Source organism: Lepidochelys olivacea, assembly GCF_965140295.1.
Source record: "Lepidochelys olivacea isolate rLepOli2 genome assembly, chromosome: 2".
Taxonomy (NCBI): Eukaryota; Metazoa; Chordata; order Testudines; family Cheloniidae; genus Lepidochelys; species Lepidochelys olivacea.
Window position 1 is genome coordinate 211,536,327 of NC_140412.1, and position 26,703 is coordinate 211,563,029.

The 26,703-nt window shown below is 38.6% G+C and overlaps 1 protein-coding gene across 1 annotated transcript in view; it reads right to left on the reverse strand.

Annotated features, from left to right (window-relative positions):
* DNAH11 (dynein axonemal heavy chain 11) overlaps window positions 1-26,703 on the reverse strand; it is a 299,590-nt gene that overhangs the window by 157,416 nt on the left and 115,471 nt on the right. The window contains exons 39-47 of the mRNA XM_084618686.1: window positions 21,971-22,048; window positions 20,932-21,064; window positions 20,175-20,302; window positions 18,971-19,119; window positions 16,151-16,301; window positions 13,788-13,919; window positions 12,238-12,411; window positions 9,076-9,280; window positions 2,231-2,396 (exon numbers count right to left, since the gene is read on the reverse strand). Of these exons, the coding sequence (XP_084474812.1) occupies window positions 2,231-2,396; window positions 9,076-9,280; window positions 12,238-12,411; window positions 13,788-13,919; window positions 16,151-16,301; window positions 18,971-19,119; window positions 20,175-20,302; window positions 20,932-21,064; window positions 21,971-22,048 (1,316 nt within the window). The remainder of the gene's footprint in view (window positions 1-2,230; window positions 2,397-9,075; window positions 9,281-12,237; window positions 12,412-13,787; window positions 13,920-16,150; window positions 16,302-18,970; window positions 19,120-20,174; window positions 20,303-20,931; window positions 21,065-21,970; window positions 22,049-26,703) is intronic.

Genomic DNA, 26,703 nt, shown 5'->3' on the forward strand with positions numbered 1-26,703 from the left:
ACCTCTTTTATCACACAGTCCTGTATTGTCCTTCTTTCTCATATAAGCCCTGATCTTGCCAGGGTTTACATATATGTCTAACCTTAAGCACAAGTAGTCTCATTTAAGTCAATGTGACTACTCCCATACAAGAAGTTAAGTCCTTTGCTGGACTGAGGACACAGTGCTGACCATTTTGCAGAATCAAGCCCTAAATAAGACAGACGGAGAAATAGAGACAGACAGATGTACACTTATTAGAGTGGGTGCATATAGCATCCCACTACAATTAATGTCGAATATCAACTTCTATTCTAAACCTCCTTATTCAGCTCCTCATTACCACTGTCAAATTTCTTTTGGGCTGAAGTTTTCCATGCTTGGTCTCATGCCAAAAGGGGCATGGGTTGGGTTTTTAAAGTCTGAACAAATTCAGTGCAGTCATTTTGAATTATCTAAGCATTTGAAAAATGTACCTTCTCCATATACTCTGATTAGAACTCAGATAAGTACACTCTGGTTTAGGATTAATTTACTAGAAATAAACGTTCAAAACTTTAAAATTACTAAGTCAACTTTCTCCTAACTCAGCTTGTTCTATAGAACTGAAACTTTAAAAAAAAAAATGAAGCCAAGTTTAAAGAAGATAGCTTCAGTAGCTTTAAACGTTCATAATATTTAAATCAGAAACAAGGAACATTTTCTAAAAACGTATTTAAAGCTAGGGAAATTTATAACCCGGGGCAGGTGGCTCTAAAAAGTATTAGCTTTCTGAGTTGGAGCTGATTGATTCCACTGAATTAGTGATATCTCAGACTTAAATATTCACTTTCCTCTCTGCCTGTTTTTTCCCCTGAATATCTGAAGATATTCAGAAGATATATGTCATTTCTGAGTACATTATATTTCCTACTATGTCCTTTACTGAGTTAAACTGAATCCACTTTAAAAGACTTGGGAATAGCACATATACTAATGCTTCATCCCAGCCCCAGCTCTGATAAGGGTCCTTACAAAGAACACGTAAGGAAAGAGAAGACACACACAGGCCGTCACCTACCTTCCCTGTGCTGTATAGTTCCAGAGGGACATATGTCCCTAACTCCCTAGTAGGGAGAAAGAACAAATAATTTTAAAATGTAAATATATGAAAAAAAAGTGACCACACGGTGAAGGAGAAGGAATTGACCCTTTCAATACTGCCAAAATATATATACTTGTGTGTGTGTCCTGGCAATTCCTTTTTAGCGGAATGTTTGCTTGTTCATTCATCAGCTCCCCACTCAGGTCAGTCACAATATAGGAAAGCATTCTCTGTGTGTCTCTGATAAGTCAATCAGCAATAAGAACAACTAACTTAAGGTACCCTCTTACACGAAAGAAGTAAAGGGCAAAACTAAGCCTGCCCAGTGGGACAGAAAAAAGGTTTTCTGAAGGAACAGTGAAAGAAGACACTAGTTTTCCCTTTAATTTTGGATTATCCTGCATTAAGCTCTGCATTACTTATCCTGCATTAAGCTCTTCAGGTGAGGGACTATTTGTTGTGTGTTTGTACAGCACCTTGCACAATGGGGTTCTGGACCATGACTGTGGCTCTATCACAATATAATTATTATATTTTTAAAGGCTTGAACACATTTTAGATGTTCCCATCCTCTATTTCTCGAGCTCGGCCTAGAACTTATCAAAGCAGTTTTAATGAATACGGCAGAAAATGGAGAAAAGCAGAATGTAATGAAGAGTTCACAAGAATTCGACCAAATAAGCTAAAGAACAGAGTGAAATTAGTTTAGGCAGTTAGTTTTTATAGTTACCCAATGGAACTCACACCTGCATGATATAATCAGGGCAAGGGGTATAATAGGATTTTATAAAAAAAATAAATAGATGTTTATATGAACCAAAATATCATCTGCAGTTACACAAGCAAGGATAAACCCTTGAAAATGTTATCAACCCTCATGCTTTAAAGCAAAGTCATTCACTGATGTTCCTGGAGTTAAGAAGCAGCTTCCTCCATAGCCAGCTGTGGCAAAAGGATATTATGAATATCCCTTTGTTCCAAACTCTGCCACTATAACCATCACAATAATAAAACAATTTTCCTGCTCTATGGAAAATATAAAGTAAAACTAAATTAGAAGTCTAAAACTTGTGCTAATTCTTTCTTTGGCATGGGAAGAATGGTTAAAAATTTTAGCCCATATCAATCAAATTTTGATTTAGCATAAAACAAGTAGTAATTGCTTACCAATGTCCATAGTCTATGTGCTGTCGAATCAGTGTGTGAGGTTGAACTGTTCCATACACATCCATTTCAGGCATGTTCATATCATCAATAAAATAAATCAACTTCTTGTTTCCTACAGGACCATAGTTACGGCCAGCTTTTTTCTCTAGGCTTTTCTCAAGAATCTCTAAAATGTTATGGAGTATATGACAAATAGTTATGATATTCAAACAGTGCAGAGACTAACAATCAAAAATGCATAATTAATTCACCCAGGGAAAAATTAAATCACTTAGGGCCAGATTTTTGAAAATCTGTGATGTTTCAAAAACAGTTAGTTGATTTCACAGGGAGTTAGGCACTTAGGCACCTAATGAGATTGTCAAAAGTGCCAGCCTACCTCTTTAGGTACCTTAACTACCTTTAAAAAGCTAGCCATTAGGTCCCAGTCATGTGAAATGCTGTATGTGGGCAGATTCCTGCACCTTTTGGGGAGATCTATTGAAGTCAATGAGGCTCTGCACAGGTACATCATTTTTGTAGGACTACAGCATAAAACAAACCCAAATTTTCTAAGACATCCACAGGAAAGAACATGAAGTTGACAGAACGAACAAACCAACAACTAGCTGTGGTCTTTTTGAAAGGCGTGTTAGAATTGCAGGCTGTTCTCTTAAAAAATTAAAGTGTTCCCTGGTCCTGCTTGCAGGCTAAAGGGCTCTGTAGAAAAGCATACATTCAGAGTCAGTCTGGAAAGAGCCAGCTAACCAGCAAGGTAGGATGAGTTGTGCTTCTGTCTTACGGAACACCTGCTTCTCTTCTCTCTGTTTTTGGTTGTGTTTGTTAAAATTCTAGATTCTAAAAATAAAAGTAGTGTTACACTGCAATTGTACTAAAAGGGTATTTTATGTTTTTATCTAACTTCTCTGTCTGTAAGCCATGAACATAAACCAGCAAACTAAGCCAGAGTGTGATAATTCTATTTCATCTTCACAGCATTTATATTTCTTTTGGAGAAGTAGCATCATTAACTTCTGAAGCTTAATGTATGTAAGTGTATTGTGATCATCTGGCTGAGGCACCATAGAACTACAAAATATTATTTTTCCCCTTTTACAATTAAGTCTGAAGCCTGTTACAATCAAATATCCAACACAAACCTTCTGCTGCTAAGCCACTGTGTTTTTCCACTGAATGCATCCGATGAAGTGAGCTGTCGCTCACGAAAGCTTATGCTCAAATAAATTGGTTAGTCTCTAAGGTGCCACTAGTACTCCTTTTCTTTTTGTAGTAAAAAAAGAATACAAGCAGGTTAAACCTCTCTGGTGGGTATTCAGACTATGTAATTGATAGGCGAGGGAGATAAAAAAAGAATTATGTACAAGCTGGAAAATCTAATAATTCATATACCTGATGTAAGTATAAGCGGCTTTGTAATAAAGGTAATAGAATTACCTTTTAAAATAGAAAAGTTAAATCTTGGATTGTGCAACTCATTTTAAATAAATATACTTGCACAGCAAAATGAGTTGAGAAATCTACAGTAATTCATCTGATTTGAGCAACATTCCCTAAGGAGATAGGGCTAGATTCACAAAAGGGACTAAGGTGCCTAACTGCCACTTTAGGTGCCTAAATCACAGAATCAGGCTTCACTGGGATTCACAAAGCACCCTCCCAGCAGCTCACAAATATTGAAGGTGTCTAACTCGTTTCTCATGCTTGCTGTCTCTCTGGGCCAATGATTCTTTCATTATTTAACCACATAGGAACAGCTTCACCATTTTGAGGGGGTGAGGGGAGAGAAAAAGAATGACTCTGTAGTCAGGCGGTTAGATCCCATCCCTCATGCTCCAATGATTTTTTAAAATGTTTTTTATCTACAGTGAAACAACTTCAACAGGAGAGTGGGAGGGAATCCAGCATCAGAATATCCCCCAGCCCAGTGGCTAGCGCACTCACCTGAGAGGTGGTAGATTTCAGGACAGCATCACAGCCATGGGCGTAAACATTATGAGTAAGCTCCTTCCTCCCCACCTTGGCTTCTCGTCAAAACTGCATAGGTGCCTAATGCCAAGAGAGAGTCTTGGCAGCTGAGAATCCCAAGTGGAGGGAGGCAGTTTGGACTTAGGCACCTGTGTCAGAGGGGGTGGGGCTTAGCACACACCCCTCAGCTTGGCATTTCCCTTAGGCAATTTTAGGCACAGAGACACCTAGCATGCTGGCTTTTGTGAATCCCATTTGAGTTGCCCATCTCTCCTCATTCTTTGTATAGGGAGCCAGGCACCAAACTCAAACTTTGTGAATCCCAATGATTTTCTAGACAAATCCCAGTGATATTCACCAGGCTTAAATTTCTTTGTGAATCTAGTCCATAGTGTCAGTATTGATTAGGAATGGTTCCCCAGGTGCTTTGGAAAGCTATATCCTGAACAGTTCTGGCTTCACACCCTCACATGATAAATGGATCTGGACTATTAAAATCATCTTTTGAATTTTAAAAACGTATTAACGTTGTAATGTATTCATAGAAAATGTGAAATATGTTTATTAATAATTGGAACGTATAGCAATGCAATCACTATTGTACTTTAACGTTTCCCAAGATGAATAGCAAATAAACAATGATTATCAACTTTTTCAATGCATATAAGCATGAATGACAAGTTTCATACAAAAGCACTTGAGAAAACTGTCAGGCAAGCACCTTTTTTAATGAAGAACATTAGGCTCATTATATGTACAAATCAGATCATTGCCCATGCAAATGACAAGAATTAGCCATTTTCACAAGCAGTTACTTGATTTATATGTACAGTTATGGTAAAAGTGTGTGCATCACATTTGTTTGAAAATGTGACCCAAAAAGCATACACTTGATCTTTGTGAGTTACTGTTTTTTCACCTGGATTGTAGGGTTAATGAGAGCAAATGAGAATGAATAGGATAACCTACGCTAATTCCTTATTTAATGTGTTGTAGTGTTTCTTCATTTGCATTGGGCTGTGCAAATGAAGGAACAGAGCAGAGAGCAAAATGTAAGGGTTGGCATAGGACTTTTTTTTTTTTTAAATTCTACCGGGTTTTTAGGATTGCTTGCATACAAGTGGAAATAAACTATATTTGTACAGGAACACATGAATGCAATGTACCTATGTGTGGGTGCTTGATATTACTGTGATTCTGACTTATATTAGTTCATTTCGTTTCTTAAATACCAACAGCCTGAAAAAAATCCCCTCACAAATAAGTCACTTGCTACAGTTTCCATCAGGAGATGGTGCATCCTGGTGTTAGCTCGCTTAGTTTCTTGACACAGGGAAGGAGTGCCTCATGTCTGTCAACAATGACTCTTCTAGCTAATTCAGGTAATGTGGTAACGGGGTCCCAAGGGAATTCCATGTAGTAAGTTCAGCTAGAAGGATGGCTGCTGAGTGTGGAGGAGAGATGTAAACAAATAACAACTGAGGTTCATTGAAGGATAAGTCAGAGATGCAGAGGAATCTCAGAACCCTTAAAGCTATATAATCATGGGATTGGGAAAAGTCTGCTGTAATTGTGATGCGTCTGGCCTTCTGCTCCAAAACCTCTAAGGCCAAAGCCTGCCTTTTGAAAGAAAAGGTGTGCAAGGGAAAAATTTTAGAATACTTCCCTACTTTATCTTGCCTTTCAGCTGACATTTTTTCAATGTTGCTTAAGGGATTTGGATGCCAAAGTCCCATTAAAATGAGTGGAAACTAGATGTTCCAATTCCCTAGGCAGCTTTGAAAAATATTAATTTCCAGGAACTGTATAGTTTGGGACCATAAATAATTGTTTGCAATAGTAATACAAGACAGCTACATAATAAATTAAAATAAATCACTGCAATGTATTGTATGTGAAAGAACGCAGCTCTAAACAAGACCAGAAATCACATAAAGAGGCAGAAATCACACATTCTGGGCTAGATGACAGAATTGAATTCACAGCTGGTTGCAAAAAGGATCACATGCTGTTGAAAAGGAAGGTAAACTTGTTTCCATACCTGTCATGTGATACTCCAATAGCGGAGATTAGCTGTGTGATTGTCCCTTAAATTAATTGTGAGGGGTTACTGGTAGAGCATTTTCAGTAAGGGGCACTTGATTTTAGAACAGCATTGGAGATTGAAGAGCTCTAGATAAGCCATGGAAGTGCTTGTTTATTTTACATTCCTTTTTAAAATTCCTAAAAACAAGACTCATACTTGTTTTTAAATGGTTATTTAAAATCTGAAGGCATTTGCCTAGTTTATAATGAACTTTTACAGGTCCAAATTCCTTTAAGTTTATACAGGACAGGAGTTTTAATTTAATGACAACACCTATTGATGCAAACTAACTGCTGTGGTATTAATGACTGGTTTGGAAACTCAACAAGTAAACACTTGTCACTTTGACTAAGTTTTCGGTTTACTGAAGAAGTTTCCTGTACAAAGAATACATAGCCTTCAGCAGCAGTTGCCTAGGAGTTCCTTTCATCTGAATCTATTTACAAAGGAAAGTGTTATGCCTGTGTGCTTTAGTACCTTGTTCATGGTTTTCTGCTGCAAATGGTAAACCAATCACAATGAAATAAAGATATCTGATACTTTGTGGGACAGATCCTCCATTAGAGGAGCTATGACAATTTACACCAGCTGAGGATCTGGCCATATGCATGGGGGGTAGGGAGGGAAGAAATCAAATCTCTCCATCCTGCTCTTTGAGAAAAGTACATTCATCCATCCTAAGGTTCGATGTTCACTTGCATTTAAGAATATTTCAGAGAACAGTAAAGTAAGATACAAGGTTAACTGAAAAATAACTCAGTTGTTTAGCTGGCTTTAGTACAGAAGTATTCAACAGAAGCCCGGAGAAAACCTGGGTAAAATCAATGAGAAAATATTAGGGCTGCCAATTAATTGCAGTTAACTCACATGATTAACTCAAAAAAATTAACTGCAATTAATCACACTGTTAGAATACCAATTGAAATTTACTAAATATTTTTGAATGTTTTCTACATTTTCAAATATATTGATTTCTATTACAACACAGAACACAAAGTGTACAGTGTTCACTTTATATTATTTTTATTACAAATATTTGCACTGTAAAATGATAAACAAAAGAAATAATATTTTCAATTTACCTCATATGAGTACTGTAGTACAACCTCTTTACCATGAAAGTGCAACTTAGAAATGTAGATTTTTGGTTTTGTAACATAACTGCACTCAAAAACAAAACAATGTAAAACTTTAGAGCCTACAAGTCCACTCAATTCTACTTCTTGTTCAGCCAATCGCTAAGACAAACAAGTTTGTTCACATTTACAGGAGATGCTGCTGCCTGCTTCTTATTTACAATGTCACCTGAAAGTGAGAACAGGCATTTGCATGGCACTTTTGTAGCCAGTGTTGCAAGGTATTTATGTGCCAGTTATGGTAAACATTCATATGCTCCTTCATGCTTCAGCCACCATTCCAGAGGACATGCTTCCATGTTGATGATGCTTGTTAAAAAAATAATGCATTAATTAAATTTGTGACTGTACTTCTTGGGGGAGAATTGTATGTCTCCTGTTCTGTTTTACTCACATTCTGCCATATATTTCATGTTATAGCAGCCTTGGATGATGACCCAGCACATGTTTGTTTTCAGAACACTTTCACAGCAGTTTTGACGAAACGCAAAGAAGGTACCAATGTGAGATTTCCAAGGAAAGCGAGAGCACTCAATCCAAGGTTTAAGAATCTGAAGTGCCTTCCAAAATCTGAGAGGGATGAGGTGTGGAGAATGCTTTCAGATGTCTTAGAGGAGCAACACTCCAATGCAGAAACTACAGAACCTGAACCACCAAAAAAGAAAATCAACCTTCTGCTGGTGGCATCTGACTCAGATGATGAAAATGAACATGTGTCTGTCTGCTCTGGTTCGTTATCGAGGAAAACCCATCAGCAGCATGGACGCACGTCTTCTGGAATGGTGGTTGAAGCATGAAGGAACATATGAATCTTTAGCGCATCTAGCACATAAATATCTTGCGACACTGGCTACAACAATGCCATGCAACGTCTGTTCTCAGTTTCAGATGACATTGTAAACAAGACATGGGCAGCACTACCTCCTGAAAATTGTAACCAAACTTGTTTGTCTGAGTGATTGGCTGAAGTAGGACTGAGTGGACTTGTAGGTTCTAAAGTTTTACATTGTTTTATTTTTGAATGCAGTTATTTTTTGTACATAATTCTACATTTGTAAGTTCAACTTTCATGATAAAGAGATTGCACTACAGTATTTGTATTAGGTGAATTGAAATATATTATTTATTTTGGTTTTTACGGTGAAAATATTTATAATAAAAATAAATATAAAGTGAGCACTGTACATTTTATATTCTGTGTTGTAACTGAAATGAATATATTTGAAAATGTAGAAAACATCCAAAAATATTTAAATAAATGGTATTCTATTATTGACGGTGCGATTAATCGCACGATTAATTTTTTTAATCACTTGACAGCCCTAGAAAATATACTCACTGGAGGTTTGTAAGACCCTAGTGATAATGTGAGCCATTGGCAGTAACAGAGAGTGCATAAAATTTTCCCTGAAAGTCTAGATGAGCTAAATCACTTAACATATTATATAAATAAAAGTTTAAACATCCCATTACTCATCCTGTAATACATAATTAATGAAAGACATTTTGTTTAGACAAAACACAGACTGTACCAGCCAGGCACTTTGTAGGTATGCAGTATCTTAATAATCATATAGGCACTGTTGGTTGAATTCTGGTCTCTGCCACCAAAAGAATTATCCAGGTTTCTTATATTGTAATATTTATGAGAGACTTACTTTGTAGCTCTGATGACGTAGTGTAGTAGTTGAAGGGAACATTAGACACCGTGTAATCATCAGAGAAAGCAGCAAGTCTATCCCCTACAAATACTGTTTTTCCTACTCCTGCATTTCCAACAAGCATGACTGGTTTGCCTTTCTCCAGCAGCAAATCAGTAAAGTATCTAAGACGTGTGGTCTCAGATGTGTGAACAAGGACTGCCTGAAACATCAAGAGAAAGAGTAGCAACAGTTTTTACTTCTTGCTTAAGTTAATATGACACAAGTGATCTTTTCGGGGCTCTTTAAAAATATTATGGAGATAGCTGGTAGTGGCCACATATATATAGCTTGGGTGGAATTTTAAACAGGCTTAAAATGGGACATAACTTTCTGCTTTTCTCTAAATGTAAGCAGATTATTGATGTGAAATTTCACACAGGATTAAGTTTTATGCCCTTTGAATGTTCTGAATACTTTTTTTCCCCCTCAATTTTTAATAGGAAGTCTTTGAAATTGGACTCTAGCTGAAATCTAGCCAATATTTAAAAAACCACTATCTGCAAAAAAATTAGTAGAAAGGTGAACGTTGAATAGATCTAGTGCAATGGTTAGGGTTTTTTAAATTTGGATTTATATTAATTTTTGGCTGTTATTCATCGTAACAAAGAATGTTCCATTGGTTGCCAACGGATAAGCTTTCTGCAGTATGAGCCCATAAAATCTTCTCTGTCAGACAAAACCTTTTTTTCCTTCTACAAGAGCTACGCTTTTCTGTCAGACTTTATCCTACAACAAAGAAGTTTTGTGTGGCTGCTAATAGATTAAACTGTTTTTCATTAGCAGCTGCACACTTCTATTTCCCCACATGTCCACCCCGCCTCATAATAATCCTACTCTCATTTAAGCATTTAAAAAACCCCTAGGAAATTAATACACACAAAAAATTGTTGTGATCCATTTCAGATAGTTACACACATAACATATCAGATACAAAACCACACAAAATAAGGACATTAAAAGTTAAGGTAACTAGTAGTACATGCTTTCTATTCCTCCACCCAGAGGCACACACTTTACCACAAACACAACTACTGTATACCAGAAACCATCCACCACAACCTTTTTAGGAACACCAGCTTTCTATCACCCCCTTAATCAAACCTACTGCTTCCCACCACACCAACTATCCACAACTATTAGTATGGAGACAAGGTAGTTGATGAAAGAGCACGTGCAGAAGGTTGGGGAGGGGAAGAGTTAATGTTGTGATGGATGGTAGTTATGAGTCTGCCAATATTACAGACTCACAGAACTGTAAGGCTGGAAGAGATCTCAAGAGATCATCAAGACTAGCCCCCTGCAATGAGGCAGGACCTATTGCACCCAGACCATTCCTGACAGGTGTTTGTCTAACTTGTTCTTAAAAACCTCCTATGACGGGGATTCCCCCACCTCTCTTGGCAGCCTATTCCAGAATTTAACTATCTTCATAATTAAAAAAGTTTTCAGAAAATCTAATCTAAGTCTCCCTCCTGCAGATTAAGTCCATTACTTTTTTATCCTACCTTCGGTGGAAATGGAGAACAATTGATCACTATTCTCTTTATAGCAGCCCTTAACATATTTGAAGACTATTGTTAGGACCCTGCTCACTCTTCTTTTCTCAAGACTAAACAACTTTTTTTTTTAAACCTTTCCTCATAGGTCAGGTTTTCTAAACCTTTTATCATTTTTGTTAGTCTCTTCCGGATTCTCTCCAATTTGTTCACATCTTTTTAAAGTGTGGTATCCAGTACTGGATGCAGTACTCCAGCGGAAGCCTCACCAGCACTGAGTAGAGTGGGACAATTACCTCTCATGTCTTAGGTACAACACTCCTGTTAAACACCCCAGAATTATATTAGCCTTCTAATGATGGGACGTTAGATGGGGTGGGATCTGAGTTACTACAGAGAATTCTTTCCTAGGTGTCTAGCTGATGAGTCTTGCCCACATGCTCAGGGTTTAGCTGATAGCCATATTTGGGGTCAGGAAGCAATTTTCCTCTTGGGCAGATTGACAGAGGCCCTGGGGGGTTTTTCACCTTCCTCTGCAGCGTGGGGCATGGGTCACTTGCTGGAGGATTCTCTGCACCTTGAAGTCTTTAAACCACAATTTGAGGACTTCAATAGCTCGGACATAGGTTAGGGGTTTGTTACAGGAGCGGGTGGGTGAGATTCTGTGGCCTGCATTGTGCAGGAGGACAGACTATTTGATCGTAATGGTCCCTTCTGACCTTAAAGTCTATGATTCTCCTCAACTGCATCACATTGCAGACTCATTCAATTTGTGACTTGCTATAACCCTCAGATCCTTCTCAGCCATACTACCACTTATCCAGTTCTTCCCCATTATGTAGTAGTTCATTTTCCTTTCCTAAGTGTAGTACTTAGAGAATTGGTCTGAAATCAAGATGATGAAACTGAATATAGGACAAGTGCTAATTTGTCAAGGTCATTTTGAATTCTAATTCTGTCCTCCAAAGCGTGAGCAACCCCTCCCCACATCCACACATTTTTATGAAAGCACGCTCTCCACTCCATTATCCAAATAATTAATGAAAATATTGAATAGTACCATACCCAGGACAGACCTCTGTAGGACCCCACTAAATACTTCCTCCTCCTCCCCCCTCCCCCAGTTTGACAGAGATCATTGATAACTACTTTGAGTATGGTCTTTCTTTGCACTTTTCTCAAAGAATAGTTATCAATGGTTTGCTATCAAACTGGGGAGAGGAGGATTTATCTAGTGGGGTTCCACAGAGGTCTGTCCTGGATCCAGTGCTATTCAATATTTTCATTAATGACTTGGATATTGTTGGCCACTTCATTAAACTGACTTTGTGCCTCAGTTTCCTCATCTATGAAACTGAAGATCATAATCACTTATTTCATGGGGTATTGTGTCAACTAATTTGTGTTTGTGCAGTGCTTTTATAATGTAAAGCAGTATGTAAGTGCTAAGTGTTGTTATTATCCCTAAGTCACTCAGATATGGAGTATGGAGCCAATAACAAAGATCTACCCAAATACTTATATTTGGAGAATGTTATTTTCAGACATTATAAAAATAAAAATAAAAAACTACAAAAAACAGTGCTCATCCATGCATGCCTTCAGTACACTTATATTGTACCTGTAAAGGTGTTTCTGGATCCATATCAAATTTTGGAACTTTATCAGTCCAGGGCAAGAATTTCCTAGTCTTTGGGTCAAGATAATAATCAAAAATTGTACCCTGGGATGGAAACTTCACCGCTTTCATCTCCTTGAGCCACCAGCAGCTGAATTCAGTTTGATAATTTGAAAGCTATAAAAATATTACAATTTATTTGTTATTTAGTTATTTAATATATTATGGTCTCCTGTGTTATGTCTACAGCATGAAGTTCTTACAATGTGTACATAGAGATGCATATTAAAAAAAAAACCCTCAAAACAAACACTGCAGGCACACATACAAATTTGATGATGGTTTATAACCCCCTAATGCAGTTGTAGTAATCAAGGGCAGTCAAACTGTGTTTAATTCAGGACATGTGGACCTTCTGACTGAAGTGGCTGATGCTCAGCTGGTGTCACTCCTTGAAAGGCTGAAATCAGGAGCCCCCCAGATTAAACCCACCCACCTTCCTCATTCCCCACTTCACTGCCAAAAAGTAAGCAGTTAAATGTAGCTCAAATTTGAAAAGTGATGAGATTCGAGGGCTGACTTGCTTCAACCATGCCCTTGCTCTTTTTCTTTACTGTCCAGGAATAACTTTCCATGGGCAGGCTGAAAGAATTCTAAAGAGCCCCAAGGCCCCTCTAGCTGTTGAGGTCAGCCTCTTCTTCCAAGGAAAGATCTTTCTCCAGGCTTCTGATGGGACAGCCTTGATAACAGCTGTTATCAGTCCAGTTGGGGCACTTCCTGCTTCTTAATGTGTATGTGAGTTCCTCCTTTACCTCTTGGACATTATAAACCCCATCACACTCACAGGGACTGCACCTTATCTGCATTAAAATTGAGCCAATTCAGTCATGTTAATCTTTAATACAGAGGTGTGGCTGGGCAGAAATTACGGGACCCAGCGGACATCTTGATCCAAAAAAAAGTCTTCTAAATGCTTGTTGAGGCTATTATCCAACAGAGCATTCCTACCCACAGCACGTGATGGATCCTCACAAAAAGTCTCAGGAATGGTCTCAATTAGAGGAAGGATATATCATGATGTACTGGAGAGCATACTCCATTCCCATATTGCCCCCTTGCAAGTATCAGTCATTGCGCTCTGTGGGTGCGGTTCATGCTCCAGCCTACTGCAGATAATGGTGCTAGCCTCCTACAGGCAGAGGGGCAGGGTGAAAATTGTAAGCTGAGCCATAGTCATGTGTCACCAGAGCTGAGCTGATAAGAGGGAAGTGCTGGTCTCACCCTTATAAAGAGAACAGTCTTTGGGGAAGGGACAGTCTTTTTATTCTGTTTGTATAGTCCCTAGCACAATAGGGTCTCTGTCCATGACCGAGGCTCCTAGGGGCTACAATACCTAATAATAAATAAGGGCTGTTCTGACCTTCAGACGCATCATTTGCAGGAGCACCCACAGGGGCAGTGCACCATTGCTAGCTGAAGAGGTACAATTTAGCCCTATATTTCTTTAATGAACAGCAAAATAATTTGGTTATGTAAACTGCTCTCTAGCGTACCTGATCTCGAAAGAGTGCACCACCAAACGCCCAAACACAGGCAAAGACAAAGTATATCTCATAGAGCTCTCTTGGGCAGTCAGGAGGCACATTTTCAGGGGTCAGCAAACAATCCAACAAAGAACAAAGGGTCTAAAAAAAAAAAGGTGGTGAAGAGTGTGATCTTTAAATCCTTGCTCCTGAGGGTGGTGATGGTGACTCAATCTCAGGGGCAACATGATGACTAAGTATGCTGCAATCATGACTATATAATGCAAGAAAAGCAGGCTGGCATTTAAAGAAGGAAAAATGAGAAACCACAGTGACAAGTTTGTTAGGCTAATTTTACCATTGAGAACTGTGCTGTCTGCTGTATCTTCCTCTCCACTTGTACATTAAACCAAACTAAGTAATCCTCTGACTTGAATCCTTGTGTAGAGCCAGTCAGTCAAGACCCTCCTCCATATGAATAAACCATACTTAAACGCAAGTACTTCAAATTAAATACACCAAAATAAAAATAGCTTCCACAAGAGCAAACACCAAAAGGTTGTTCCAATAAAAACAGAAATTTCCATGAGTTCTTTTAAACTGCTAAAATGACTACTCAGATTATATATTACTGTATTTTTTAATTCATAACACCTTTTCATTTTAGTTTCTTTCGGACACAGAATTTTGCTGCATGGTATTTCTGCTTGTAATATTTTTTCCTGTATACACTATTTGTACAAAATTGTAAAAAACAACCCAGAATCTCTGAATAGAATAAAAGAAATTTAAGTAAGTTATACACACTGCCCCTTACTCTGCCATCATTGAAAGATGTTTTATTCCATGCCTTTGAAAGGAAAGAGTTAAGAACATCCCATGTGTGACAGGACAGAACCTCTTTGCTGGAAACAATGGGGAAGTCTAAAAATCCTTATTAAGCATTCAGACTATAGAGAAAGAATTCATGTTCAGGAACATTTTCCAATTTATTCCTAAAGACAAACTGATCAACATATAAAAATCACACAACAAAAATACATAAATATTGTATAACTCGTTATGCTTTTTGCAGAATAATTTCAAGCTACCCATGCAATCAACTTACTATTGCATGCAGAAAGACTACCTTAAAACAACATTAAGGTTACAAACAGATCTGTGCAGAGAGTGGAAGCTCCATTTCAGGAAGGATTTAAAGATTTGGCTTCATTCTAAATTGGAATGAAAACCAAACATTTTGAAATTCTCTGCAAAGGAAAATCCCAAACATTCTCTTTTTGTGTCAAAACATTTCACTTGGACAAAATTATAATATAGAATACAAATACATTTTGTAGATAAAAAGTAGTTTCAAAACAAAAAATTGAAACTTTTAGTTATAAAAATGTCAAAATAGAATGTTTTGACATTCATTGTCAGGACTTCTTTTTTTTCTGTCTTTCTTCCAAAACAAAATTTTGGCCAAGCATTTCAATTTCAATAGAACCATATATACCGATGGAATGTGGTTCTGTCAAAATTTCTCCACCCAGTTTTACAAAGGTACAAAGTGGAGCATTTGAAATTTAGAAAATGACAAAGTGGAGCATTTGAAATTTAGAAAATGACAAAGTGCAGGTGTATAGGTTAGGAGGCACTCTTATTATATGGTCATACACTTTTTTCCCCACATGAACCCTGCCTCATGATCATTTAAAAGATTCAGAGTTGTAAAGATGACTCACATGAAAGCTGTGTGTGCTGGCTGACTGGTGTTCAGTGAAGGAAACTGGTGTTCAGTTTTATCCTCTTCTATCATTCAATACTTGGTACCAATGTCATATTTACTGGACATCAACACAATGGATTTCTCTCTCTCTTTATAGGTGTTTATATGGCTCCCATCACTATGGTATTTTAGCATCTCACAAAAGGTGGATAAATTTATCCACACCCCTGTGAGGTTGGGAACTATTATCCCCATTTTAGAGATGCAAAATGGAAGCACAGACAGATAAAATGACCTGCCCAAGGTCACACAAGAAGTCTGTGGCAGAGGCAAGATTAGAACTCAGATGTCCTGGATCTCAGTCCAGTATCGTAATCCCTAAATAGTTCTTCTTGTTAGAGTGGACCCCAGAACAAGAACATTTTTGGATCACTGCCTCCTTCCCCACTCCCAGTAATTATGGAAAGAAGTGGGACTCTAAAAATGTGTCCATTTTTGACACTTAATTTTTCCGTAAAATAAATTTAAAACCTATTAACTTTACACAATTTCCAGACGCACACCTATTTTAACAGCTTGCCTTCATGTGCACCAAAAATAAGATTGCATATTCAGAATAGATTTCAGGAATTTTGTTGTCTACACTTACTGACCTATATTTTAATATAATTCTAATGCATACCTGCACCATGCTATTCTCAGGAATAGGGGTGATAGTTTTAAAGCTTGTTCTGAGCTGATCTAAGCAGGGAGGCACATATTTATCAAAGAGGATAGTTAAATTAGCTTTTTCAGATTGGTGATTTCTTGTTTCTATCCAACTGGCAACATACCTGCAAAACACAACAGAAAGATACCAGATTTTGTAGGGGAGACCAGAGAAGTCCAACACACAATAGCTTTCCTGAGATTAAAGTCAGGCCCTTGCAACACTACACACTTGTGATGTACCTCTTGTCCGCACACAGTAGTGCTTGGAACAGTACACAAGTGTTGCCAGCACCATAAGAACAAGAGCTGCCATACCAGGTCAGACCATAGTCCATCTTGCCCAGTGTTCTGTCTCAGACAGCAGACTGTATCAGAGCTTTAGGGGGACAGTTAAGAACAGGACAATTATGAAGTGATGTACCCCATCTTTCATTCACAGCTTCTGGTAGTCAGAGGTTTAGGGTCACCTAGCACATGGGGTTGTATCCCTGACTATCTTGGTAAATAGCCATTGATGGACCTATTCTCCATTAACTTAGCAGTTCTTTTTTGAACCCAGTTATACTTTTGGCCATGACAATGAGTTCCACAGGTTAATTGTGCATTGTGTGAAAAAGTACTTCGTTGTTTGTATTAAACCTGCTGTCAACCAATTTCATTGGCTGACTCCAGTTTTGTATTGGGTGAAAAGATAAATAACACTTCTGTATTCACTTTTTCCACACCATATCATAGACCTCTATCATATCCCCTTAGTCATTTCTTTTCTCAGCCGAATAACCTTAATCTTTTTTGTGTCTCCTAGTATGGAAGCCATTCCATACTCCTGACCATCTTAGATCCCCTTCTATGAACCTTTTTTGAGAAGGGGCAATCAGAACTGCACCCATGATTCAAGGTGTGGGTGCATCATGGATTCATATAGTGACACTATGATATTTCCTATCTTATTTTTTATCCCTTTCCTAGTAGTTCCTAAAATACTGTTAGCCATTTTTCCCACTGCTGTATGCTGAGCTGAAGTTTTCAGAGAACTATAGCCAGTGACTCCAAGTTCTCTTTTTTGGGTAGTAATAGTTAATTTAGAACCCTTCGTTGTATATTACAGTTGGAATTATTTTTTCCATTGCTTTGCACTTATTAACATTGAATTTCATCTGCCATTTAGTTGCTCAGTCACTCAGTTTTGTGAGATCCTTTTGTAAAGCCTCACTCCCTGCTTTGGACTTAACCATCTTGAATAATTTTGTATCATCTGCTGACTTTGCCACTTCACTGTTCCAGATCCATTGCAGCTGCATTTGCTTTAGCAGATCTCATCGTAACCATTGCATCCCAAAGGGCTGTTGTGGCAGCTGAGCAGAGTGGCACCCAACTATGCCCTCTTTCCTTGGCCACATCCTCTCCTTTAGGGAGGGTAGGGAAGAGGGTGACATAACTATGTGAACCCCAGGCAATTTTCTGGTTGGTGTCATGCAGATGGAACAGCACAAAACTGCTGGAACTAAGGCTAACATTTGGCCTTATATTTTACAGAAGAGGCCATTTGTAAATACAAATATCCACATTTTATACATGATTCAGTTTTGTCCGAGTTACATTTAACTTATTAGAATTATTTTCAGTATCGTTCGTAACATAAGTCCTAACTGGAAAAGCATAATATATCTACATTTAGCAGAGAGACACTTACTCATCCTCTAGCTCCTTCCACAATGGATAAGTAAAACTTCCTTAACACGATGCTAATCATGACATGGACCTGAGGCTAGACTCATCACATGTTTGGAGCTACTGATAAACATTTGGGGGAAAGATCTGATTTGTCCACTGTAAATGCTTCTAAACGCACATTGAGGGATGGATGTTCAGGAATATTAATCAAATGTTCTCTAAACTGGTATGACCATATTATGTTAGATTGGCCACTCTGATACCCTCCCAGACCCATCTCAATACTCCTCAATTGTTACTGTGAGATTATTAGTCTAGTACTGTATCCATACGTTAATGTTAACCCACCAATACTCATTCTCCTTGTTGGACATCTTGCATACCTAGACCAACCTCCCACTATTTACATTAAATTCTCATGTTCACTATATTTCTTCTGGGACAACACTTATAATATATGTTTGTACAGCACCGAGCACAATGAGGACCCAATTTCAGGAGTGGCTGCTAGGCGCTACTGTAATACAAATTAGAGACAGTAGGAATTTCCCAAATTTCAATATTTCCATCAAAAGTTATCATTGAAATTTCAAATTTTGACTGCACGCACACAGTTTTTGTAATCAATTTTCACAGAATTATGACTCTAAAATAAATCAAAGAAGGGAAAAACATGATTCAGAAGACAAACGGGAAGTTGATCTGGCACCTCTCATGACTGTACTTTCCGTAACAGATATCAGTGGAGCAAAACAAGGGGATAGTTACAAAAGGCTGACAGATGCCTCTAGTGTATCTAGTCAGTTCACTGCTTGAGACCTACCTCTTGCAGCTGCCAAGCCTGCACTGTAAATAGCTGAGAATCAGATTCAGAACAGCCCAGATTGAGACGGACAACTAAACCAGGGATGTAAAGGATATATAAAATATGGAACAGATAATCCCAATGCTGAAAATTTTTAACTGAGTGTGCATACACATGCATGTGTACAAGTATCTATATATAGTAAATAATATTAAATTATCATGTAAATTAATGGGTTCTATTGCTATTAAACTAACTAATAATATTGTTTTATCATTTTTTGAAGGTATCTTTAAAAGATAAAATACTCACGGATTCCAACCAAGATCCTGGGGGTTTACATAAAGAATACCTGCTCTAGACACTGTAGCTGGGGTAGCAGTTTTTAAATGGTGTATCTCAAACAGCAGCCTCATCGATGGAGTCAGAGGGACACGTTCATTGCTGGCAAGGGTCAGGACCTAAACATCACCAGTAAAGCACTGAACAAAAGCAACTTAAGACATACATTCTAACAAGCATATATCATGAATAGGCCTGTACAAATTATAGACCTATGTAGATTTCAGGTATATTTATAGCACATATTTGCACGCACACACCCCCTTCAGAATGAATCTGGACATGATAGGATTCTTCCAAATTTAAAATTTAAGGCCATGATATTTGTTTTAAAAAACACATTGGAGCATAAATTAGAGACCACACTATGGCATACCATATGCTTGACAGTTCAGTTAATTTTTATAAACAGCAGAATCTATATAGGTTTATTTTCAGTGGTGTGTATATATATTCAAGATAATTATTACACTTCAAGATAATTTTCACTTCATTTAATCTTAAAAAAAAAAGAGTGTTTAAAAGTCAGGTATGAGCTACAATAATGTTTGTAAAATGAAGTTTAGAATGTATTTAACTACATTGTAGCATTTCTTGTAGCAAACACTGTTGTTTTTCTTGCACTGTAGCAAACATAATTAGAGTACAGGACTGGGAGTCAGAGGTTTCTATCCTATTCCTGTCTCTCTTGCTAACTTGATCAGGCAAGTCACTTACAATTTCTGTGCATCAGGTGTAATAATACTTCCAACCTCATAGCAGTGTTGTTGGGCTTAATTCATGAATGCGTGTAAAATTGCTTTAGAGTTTTGAAGGAAAAAGCACTCTGCAAATGCAAATATTTAATGTTAATATAATTACTAGATTTTGGCTGATGCTTTGAGTACATTTGTAACCCCCATTACACATACATATTCACTGAGAGGTGCATATACCTTTACAGTGTAGACAGAATGACTTTAAACATCTCCATTGTGTAGGATCAGATATGAAAGAGATAAGGTTGTTACCAACTGGCATTGCACTAATTAGGAATAGTGAAGATAAAAAGGGAAGGGTTAAAATTAGGGCTATTATGCAATTAAAAAAATTTATTGCAATTAATCACACTATTAAACAATAATAGAATACCATTTATTTAAATATTTTTGGATGTTTTTTTCCTGTTACTCACCTTGTTATCATCCATGACAGTATTGAGTGACTCAGTCCACATAGGATCTATATCTCCATCTAGGACGATCCATTTTGGCCCATCCTGGGTAATATTAGCCTGCTCTCTTAGAAGAGATGAGAAGAGACCTGCAAATTGTGTTTAAATAAAATCCAAATCAATATGGTGCTTCAATACAACCTTTTGAAACAAATATTCCTGAAATATTACTGCATCATTAATAACACAAAAGATTTTGTAACAATGTAAGAACTGGTTTCCTTCTAGTTGCTTATTAAACAGCCATTCAAATTAAAGAGGAAATAGGCTCAGTGAGCAGGTTATACAGCAAATTAACTGGCTATAAAAATGGCTGATTTCTGGTGTGACTGCATGATAATACTGTTTGAGCAGGAGACCCTTTCCACTGCATCAATCCTCATTATGTGGGCTAGGTACGGAGGCTCCATGGGAGCTAGGGAGAAAGTTGCTGAGACACTGCAACAGCCCGCAGGATCTCTCTCCTCTACTTCAGCACCCCTGTTCTGCAGTTGGGAACTGGCCAGAGGATTCACATAGCAAGGAATCAATTACTCTCTTCTCTTTCCATTGTCATTACCCTTGCCCTGACCCCAAATCTCATTGCATGGAAATATACAGGAAACCCTCATTGCTCTGGACTCCTTGGCTGGTAGGTATGCTCCATATTTGTTTTGTTTTTTCCTGGTGGAGGACTGTATAGATCTTAGCGATGAAAGTAATGTTAACTGCTACTAGCCATCTTTCCATTCCCGGGTTGCATGATGTATAAAACCAAACAGCTCGTCAGTGGTCACAGCTTTTGGGTTTAGGTCATTCCACACAAGCTTTTGTTTCATGTTCACATATGTTCGGTTCAGAGTTCTCAGAACCTGAAGGGCAGGAGAGAAAAAAAGATCAACGCATGTGACTTAGTCACTGAACCTCAAACAAAAAGTTTCTAGCTTCTTTATCATTTGTTAATAATGACAGATCTGTCAACCCTCATCCACAGCTGTCTTGGTTTCCCTGAGCTCCCTCCTCTCTGCCCTAGTTTATCACCACCCTCCCACCAAACAGATAAAAGTGACCAGTAGGAATCCTGGTCTGACAATCCTGCTAAGGATTCACTCTGGTAAACCACAGGAAGCTGGTCCAATGGAGAAGCTTGGATGAGGATAGACTTGTAGTCAAACCACTGAACTACGACTCAAGAAATCTGGATTTAGTTCCCAGCTCCACCAGAGACTCCGTGTGTGACTTTAGGCAAATCAATTAATCTCTCTCTGTGCCTCAGATTCCTTTGGGTAAAATGGGGATAACATACAGTAATGACCAGGGCATCTAGTTTTGCTTACTATCTAAAGGACCATAATATTGAAAAAACATGGCACTATACGATGACTGTCAAAACGTAGCAGCTGAGATGTAAGAGTATCATCTTCCAAAAATATTCAGCTACTACTTTGGGAACAAAGAAACATTGACCTCACTCTTCCTGGCTAGTAATCTAACTACACCCTCCAAAACATACATTCAAACCTATTTGCCAAATATAGTTTCCATTATGCATTGCCATGACTATTCTCATTTTGAGTCATGCAAGTAATACGTAGGAGACAAACCCTACATTTTAACATTGAGATTTGTGATTGCACTTCATACCCCTGCTGCTGGGAATGCCTGAGCAATATGGTATCATATTGCAGCCTGAAGGGAAGAGAATATTTTTCTCTGTGAACTAATGAAATACTCTTTATAAAAAGAAAGACAGACAGAAAATGTGCCATCTACTGTACCGTGCTCTTTCCTGTGCCTGCATTTCCCACCACAAAGACAGAGTGACACACTGCCAGAAGCTCCTCCAGCTGAACAACCTGCCAAACAGAATTAGTACACAGCTAATGGTTTTGTTTTCCTGTCCTCCCATTATCACCAAGACACTAATTATTTCCCACATATTATCTCCCTCCCACCTTTTCTCTTAGTCAGGAAAATGAACTGTTGCCTTCGTAGCTAACTTAAAAATGTGTATACCCAAGGGAACTGAGTTTGCCTTCTAAGGCTGTAGGCAAAGCCCAGTCTTGTTTGGATGAATGACTATACCTCAACAAATTAAAACAAATCTCATTTTCCAACTAATTGATTTACACAATCATGGAGACTAGTAAAAGAAAATGAGAACCATCACCATACCATGGGCTATAGAATGGGGATCAAACATTTTGTTGTATGGTGTGAAGAATAGTAACCACATATCACAGGTTAAGTGGTGCTAGGAGTTAGAACAACATAGCAGCAATAATTTCTGCTAATGTGCAACATTCAACAAGTCCCTGTTGAATCCATCTAAAAATAGTCTGGGAAGATACCGAATAACCCATGTGATTCTTAGCCTAAGATATAAATAATTTAGATGTTTTTCACAAATTTAATTCTGTCTAAATAATACACACGAGCTCTTTTTGTATCCAAAGTATGATTCCCCCTTATTCACATGAGGCTTTGGAAAAAAAACAGCAGCAGATTAACTGTCTGATTGATGTGAAAATCAAACACCACTTTTGACAAAAACCTGGAATCAGGCCTAAGAACCACCTTATCTTTATGAAAAGAAATACAAACAGGTGTTCAGCCCCCAAGGAATTCAGTTCAGTCACCATTCTGACTGACATTATGGCATTATGATGATTTCTCTCTTAAAAATGGCATTATAACGAACACGCAGCTAAGGGTTCAGAAGATGACTTCATAAAAGTGTAGCCAAGACCAAACTGAGATTCCAGGAAAGGAAAGGATTTCTCATAGTGGGATACACATTAGATTAAACCCTTCATAAATTTCTTCATCACATTGCGCACAACTATCAGCCACCAACAAAAAATGATGAGCAGAGACAGCTGCCAAATGAACTTTCAGAGATGAGTTAGATAACCCTGCAGCTATTAAGTGCATCAAATATTCTAAAACACAAGGTATGGGAGCTGAGGCAGGAGAATCATCTTTTCTCCTCATCCAAGCTACATATCTGGGCCATTTCAAGCGGTAACACTTTTTGGTAGACATGCTTTCTAGAATTAAGTAGTACATCCTGCACAGACAAAGAACACAACTGTTCAAAAGTAGACAAAGTTGAAGTCTGATTGCCCACACCGTCAAGTGAAGGGACTGCAGGTGTGGATGAAGGATCCTGCCCTCTTGCTGAGAGGGCGGATCTGGAGAAACAGGAAGATGCACGAAGGCTCTGCCAGACAGAGGAGGCAGATCGGTAAATCACTGATGTGACCAAGCCAGGGCAATGAGAATCATCCTTGCACTGTCCTGATGTATCTTCCTTGCAACCTTCTGGATTAATGGAAAGGAGGAAAAGCATACATCAGGCCCTCTCCCCACTGCAGAAGAAAAGCATATGATATGAATTGACTGTCCCTGCTCACTCTGGAGCAGAAGAGGCAACACTTTTTGTTGAACCTCATTGCGAACAGCTTCACTTCTGGTTAACTCCAACTGGAAAATATCTTCTGAACAAACTGATCCTTTAGGGACCACTCATGAATCTTAGAATTGTCTCTACAGAGACAATCTGCAACTCAGAAGTTCTTCCATGCTAAACGCAGGGCCACCAGATAAACATTCTGAAGAATGCACCAATCCCATAACTTGATTGCCTCTGCACAAAAGGAGAGTAGAGTAAGTAGCCCCCTATTTGTTGACATAGTTGTCACCATGTCTGGTATGGATCACAGCTGAGAGGGCCAATCTCAGGTCAGACTATCCAAAAACTGGGCAGACACCCCCACATGGTATATTCTATAATTAGATTTAAACAAACCAGCAACAAATGTATGCTCCTGGATCACTATAACTAGCTTAACATGGAGCCACAGACAGTCCCCTTCGACAATCCAGCCTATATTACCACCCAGACAAACTGGACTTCTGTGATGACAGGTTATTAAAACCATAAATCAGCACACATTAGGTTCTTCCAGCTTCAGGGGGCCAGTCACTTATCCAAGTTAATGGATCCTCAGGACCTTACACCAAACACAAAGCTGTAGCCAATCCTTTAGTGAGCTAACTGAAGATTTATTAACTATGAAAAAAAACCAGTTACTAAAAAGTTAAAGCCAATAAAATACATTACAGGTGGATCAAAGTATGTATTCCAAAATGTTAGCATGGATGTTAAATCTGCTAACTTTCTATAAGTCTCTCTGGGTTGCCCAAATAGTTTTTGGGGACCTCGGTTCTTTTGTTCAAAATTTCCTCTGGTCAGAATTCACCAGTCCAAAGATGAAGTAGGAAAGAGGTGGCCAGGGCCTTTGTTCTCCCTCTTTTAATCTGTACCCTTTTTGCTGGAAAAATCCTTGTGGTGTTATGGAATCAAGCAGTTCCACAGCATATATGCTCTGCCATCACAGCATATATGCTCTGCCATCATTCTTCATATGAATTGCAAATTTCTGCTTGCACATTTTCCATATGTGCCATTTGGGGCATCCTCAGGGACAACATGCAGGGGCTCTTGTTTAGAGTTCATTTGTTATTCCTGAAGAGCTAACCTGTGAGCGTTTCTCATACTCACAAACATGTTTTAGTTAAAAACCATATAGCAAAATCTCATAATTCCACACACAATGTCGAGATGTACATTATAACCAGATAATAATATTCGGCAGATTACAACTTTTCCAATGATACTTCAGAAGGCATACTGTGAACAAGATTTACTACAATTTTGTAAAAGTGGTGACTATATTAGTGTAGATGGTCACTTTCCCCTTTAGACAGCATCACAGTAGTGCATAGCAGATGTATTGCCTATTACCATTTGCACAACCCTCCTCTGTAAGTGAGGGATAATCTGAGGGCCAGGTGAATGGCTCTCAGCTCCGATACATTGATATGCAAGGCTGTGTCCTGAGAAGTCCAGTGGCATTGAACTGTCAGATGACTCAAATGCACCCTGGCTCAACCATTGTTTGAAGCATCTGAAGTTACCATCAGAGATGGTGGGGGATTGAATTGAACACTCCTGAGAACATTTGCTCTGATTGACCACCACGCTAGTGAGTCTAAAATGTTGGTCAGCATGCCTTGAAATATTTGAAGATTGGCCCAACTTGGCCTGTAGACTTGAGACATCCAGCACTGCATAGGCCTCATTCTTAGAGGAGAGAACAGAGTCACATAAGCAGTGGCTGCTATGAGACCCAGAAAAAAGTTTTTGAATGCTTAAAACATATTGTAGTATTTTCAGAAATCTGTCTTAATGGATAGGCTCTCCCTTCCAGAGTCCAATATGGAGCCTATGATCAAAAATCTCTGAGTTCGACAGGCATTTGACTTTTTGACATCAAGAAGACCAGCCAGATCTGAGAAAAGGGTGGTTGTAAAAGCAATATGGTTTAGTACATCCTTGCGCACAGCAGCCAATTGATCAAGCCGGGGTAAACAAAAAAACTCTGCCTTCTCAGTTGAGCCACTACCACAGAGAAGCATTTTGTAAAAACTCTGGACACCATGGAGAGGCCAAATGGCACCACCTTGTACTGAAAATAGTGTCCTGGCACCATGAAACAAGGGTATTTACAATGACTGTGGTGAATCAGTATATGAAAATACATGTCCTTTAAATCAAGAGTCACAAATGAATCCATGATCAAAAGTGAAGGGATTACAGAGGCCAAAGTTAAGACAGGGAATCAAAACTTCCATATGTATTTATTCAGGTTCCTTAAGCCTATAATTGAATGTCACCCCCGTTTCTCCTGGTCAGTTTGGGACTATGATGAGGTAGTGCTCACCTGATCCTGAAGGGGGCGGGGCAAAGCCTAGAGGGCAGAAAGAACTTGATAAAAGGGAGAGATGTTTGCTAAGCTCTTCCTCTCTCTTCCACCTCCATCTACAGAAATCACCACCAAGCGACTGAAGTGCTGACCAAGGGAGAGAGCCTGGCTGAAGGGCAACCAGCCAGCCTGTGCTGAGAAGCATCTAAGTTTGTAAGGGAACTGAAAGTGTTAAGATCAGCTTAGAATGCGTTTTGCTTTTGTTTCATTTGACCAAATCTGACTTGTTGTGCTTTGATTTATAATCACTTAAAATCTACCTTTTGTAGTTAATAAACATGTTTGTTTATTCTACCTGAAGCAGTGCATTTGGTTTGAAGTGTGTCAGAGACTCCCCTTGGGATAACAAGCCTGGTGCATATCAATTTCTTTGTTAAATTGATGAACTCATATAAGCTTGCAGCATCCAGCAGGCATAACTGGACACTGCAAGTCGGAGGTTCCTAGGGTTGTGTCTGGGACTGGAGATATTGGCTAGTGTCATTTGGTTGCACGATCCAAGCAGCAGCTGGCCAAAAGTGCTCACTCATGTAACTGGGAGCAGCTTAAATGCTAGAGGCTGTGCAGGAACAACCCAGGAGTGGGGGTTCTCACAGCAGATCAGGGTAAGGCTGGCTGCCAGAGCTGAGGACTGGAGTGACCTAGCAGATCACCGGTCCAGATAACACCAGGGGAACATC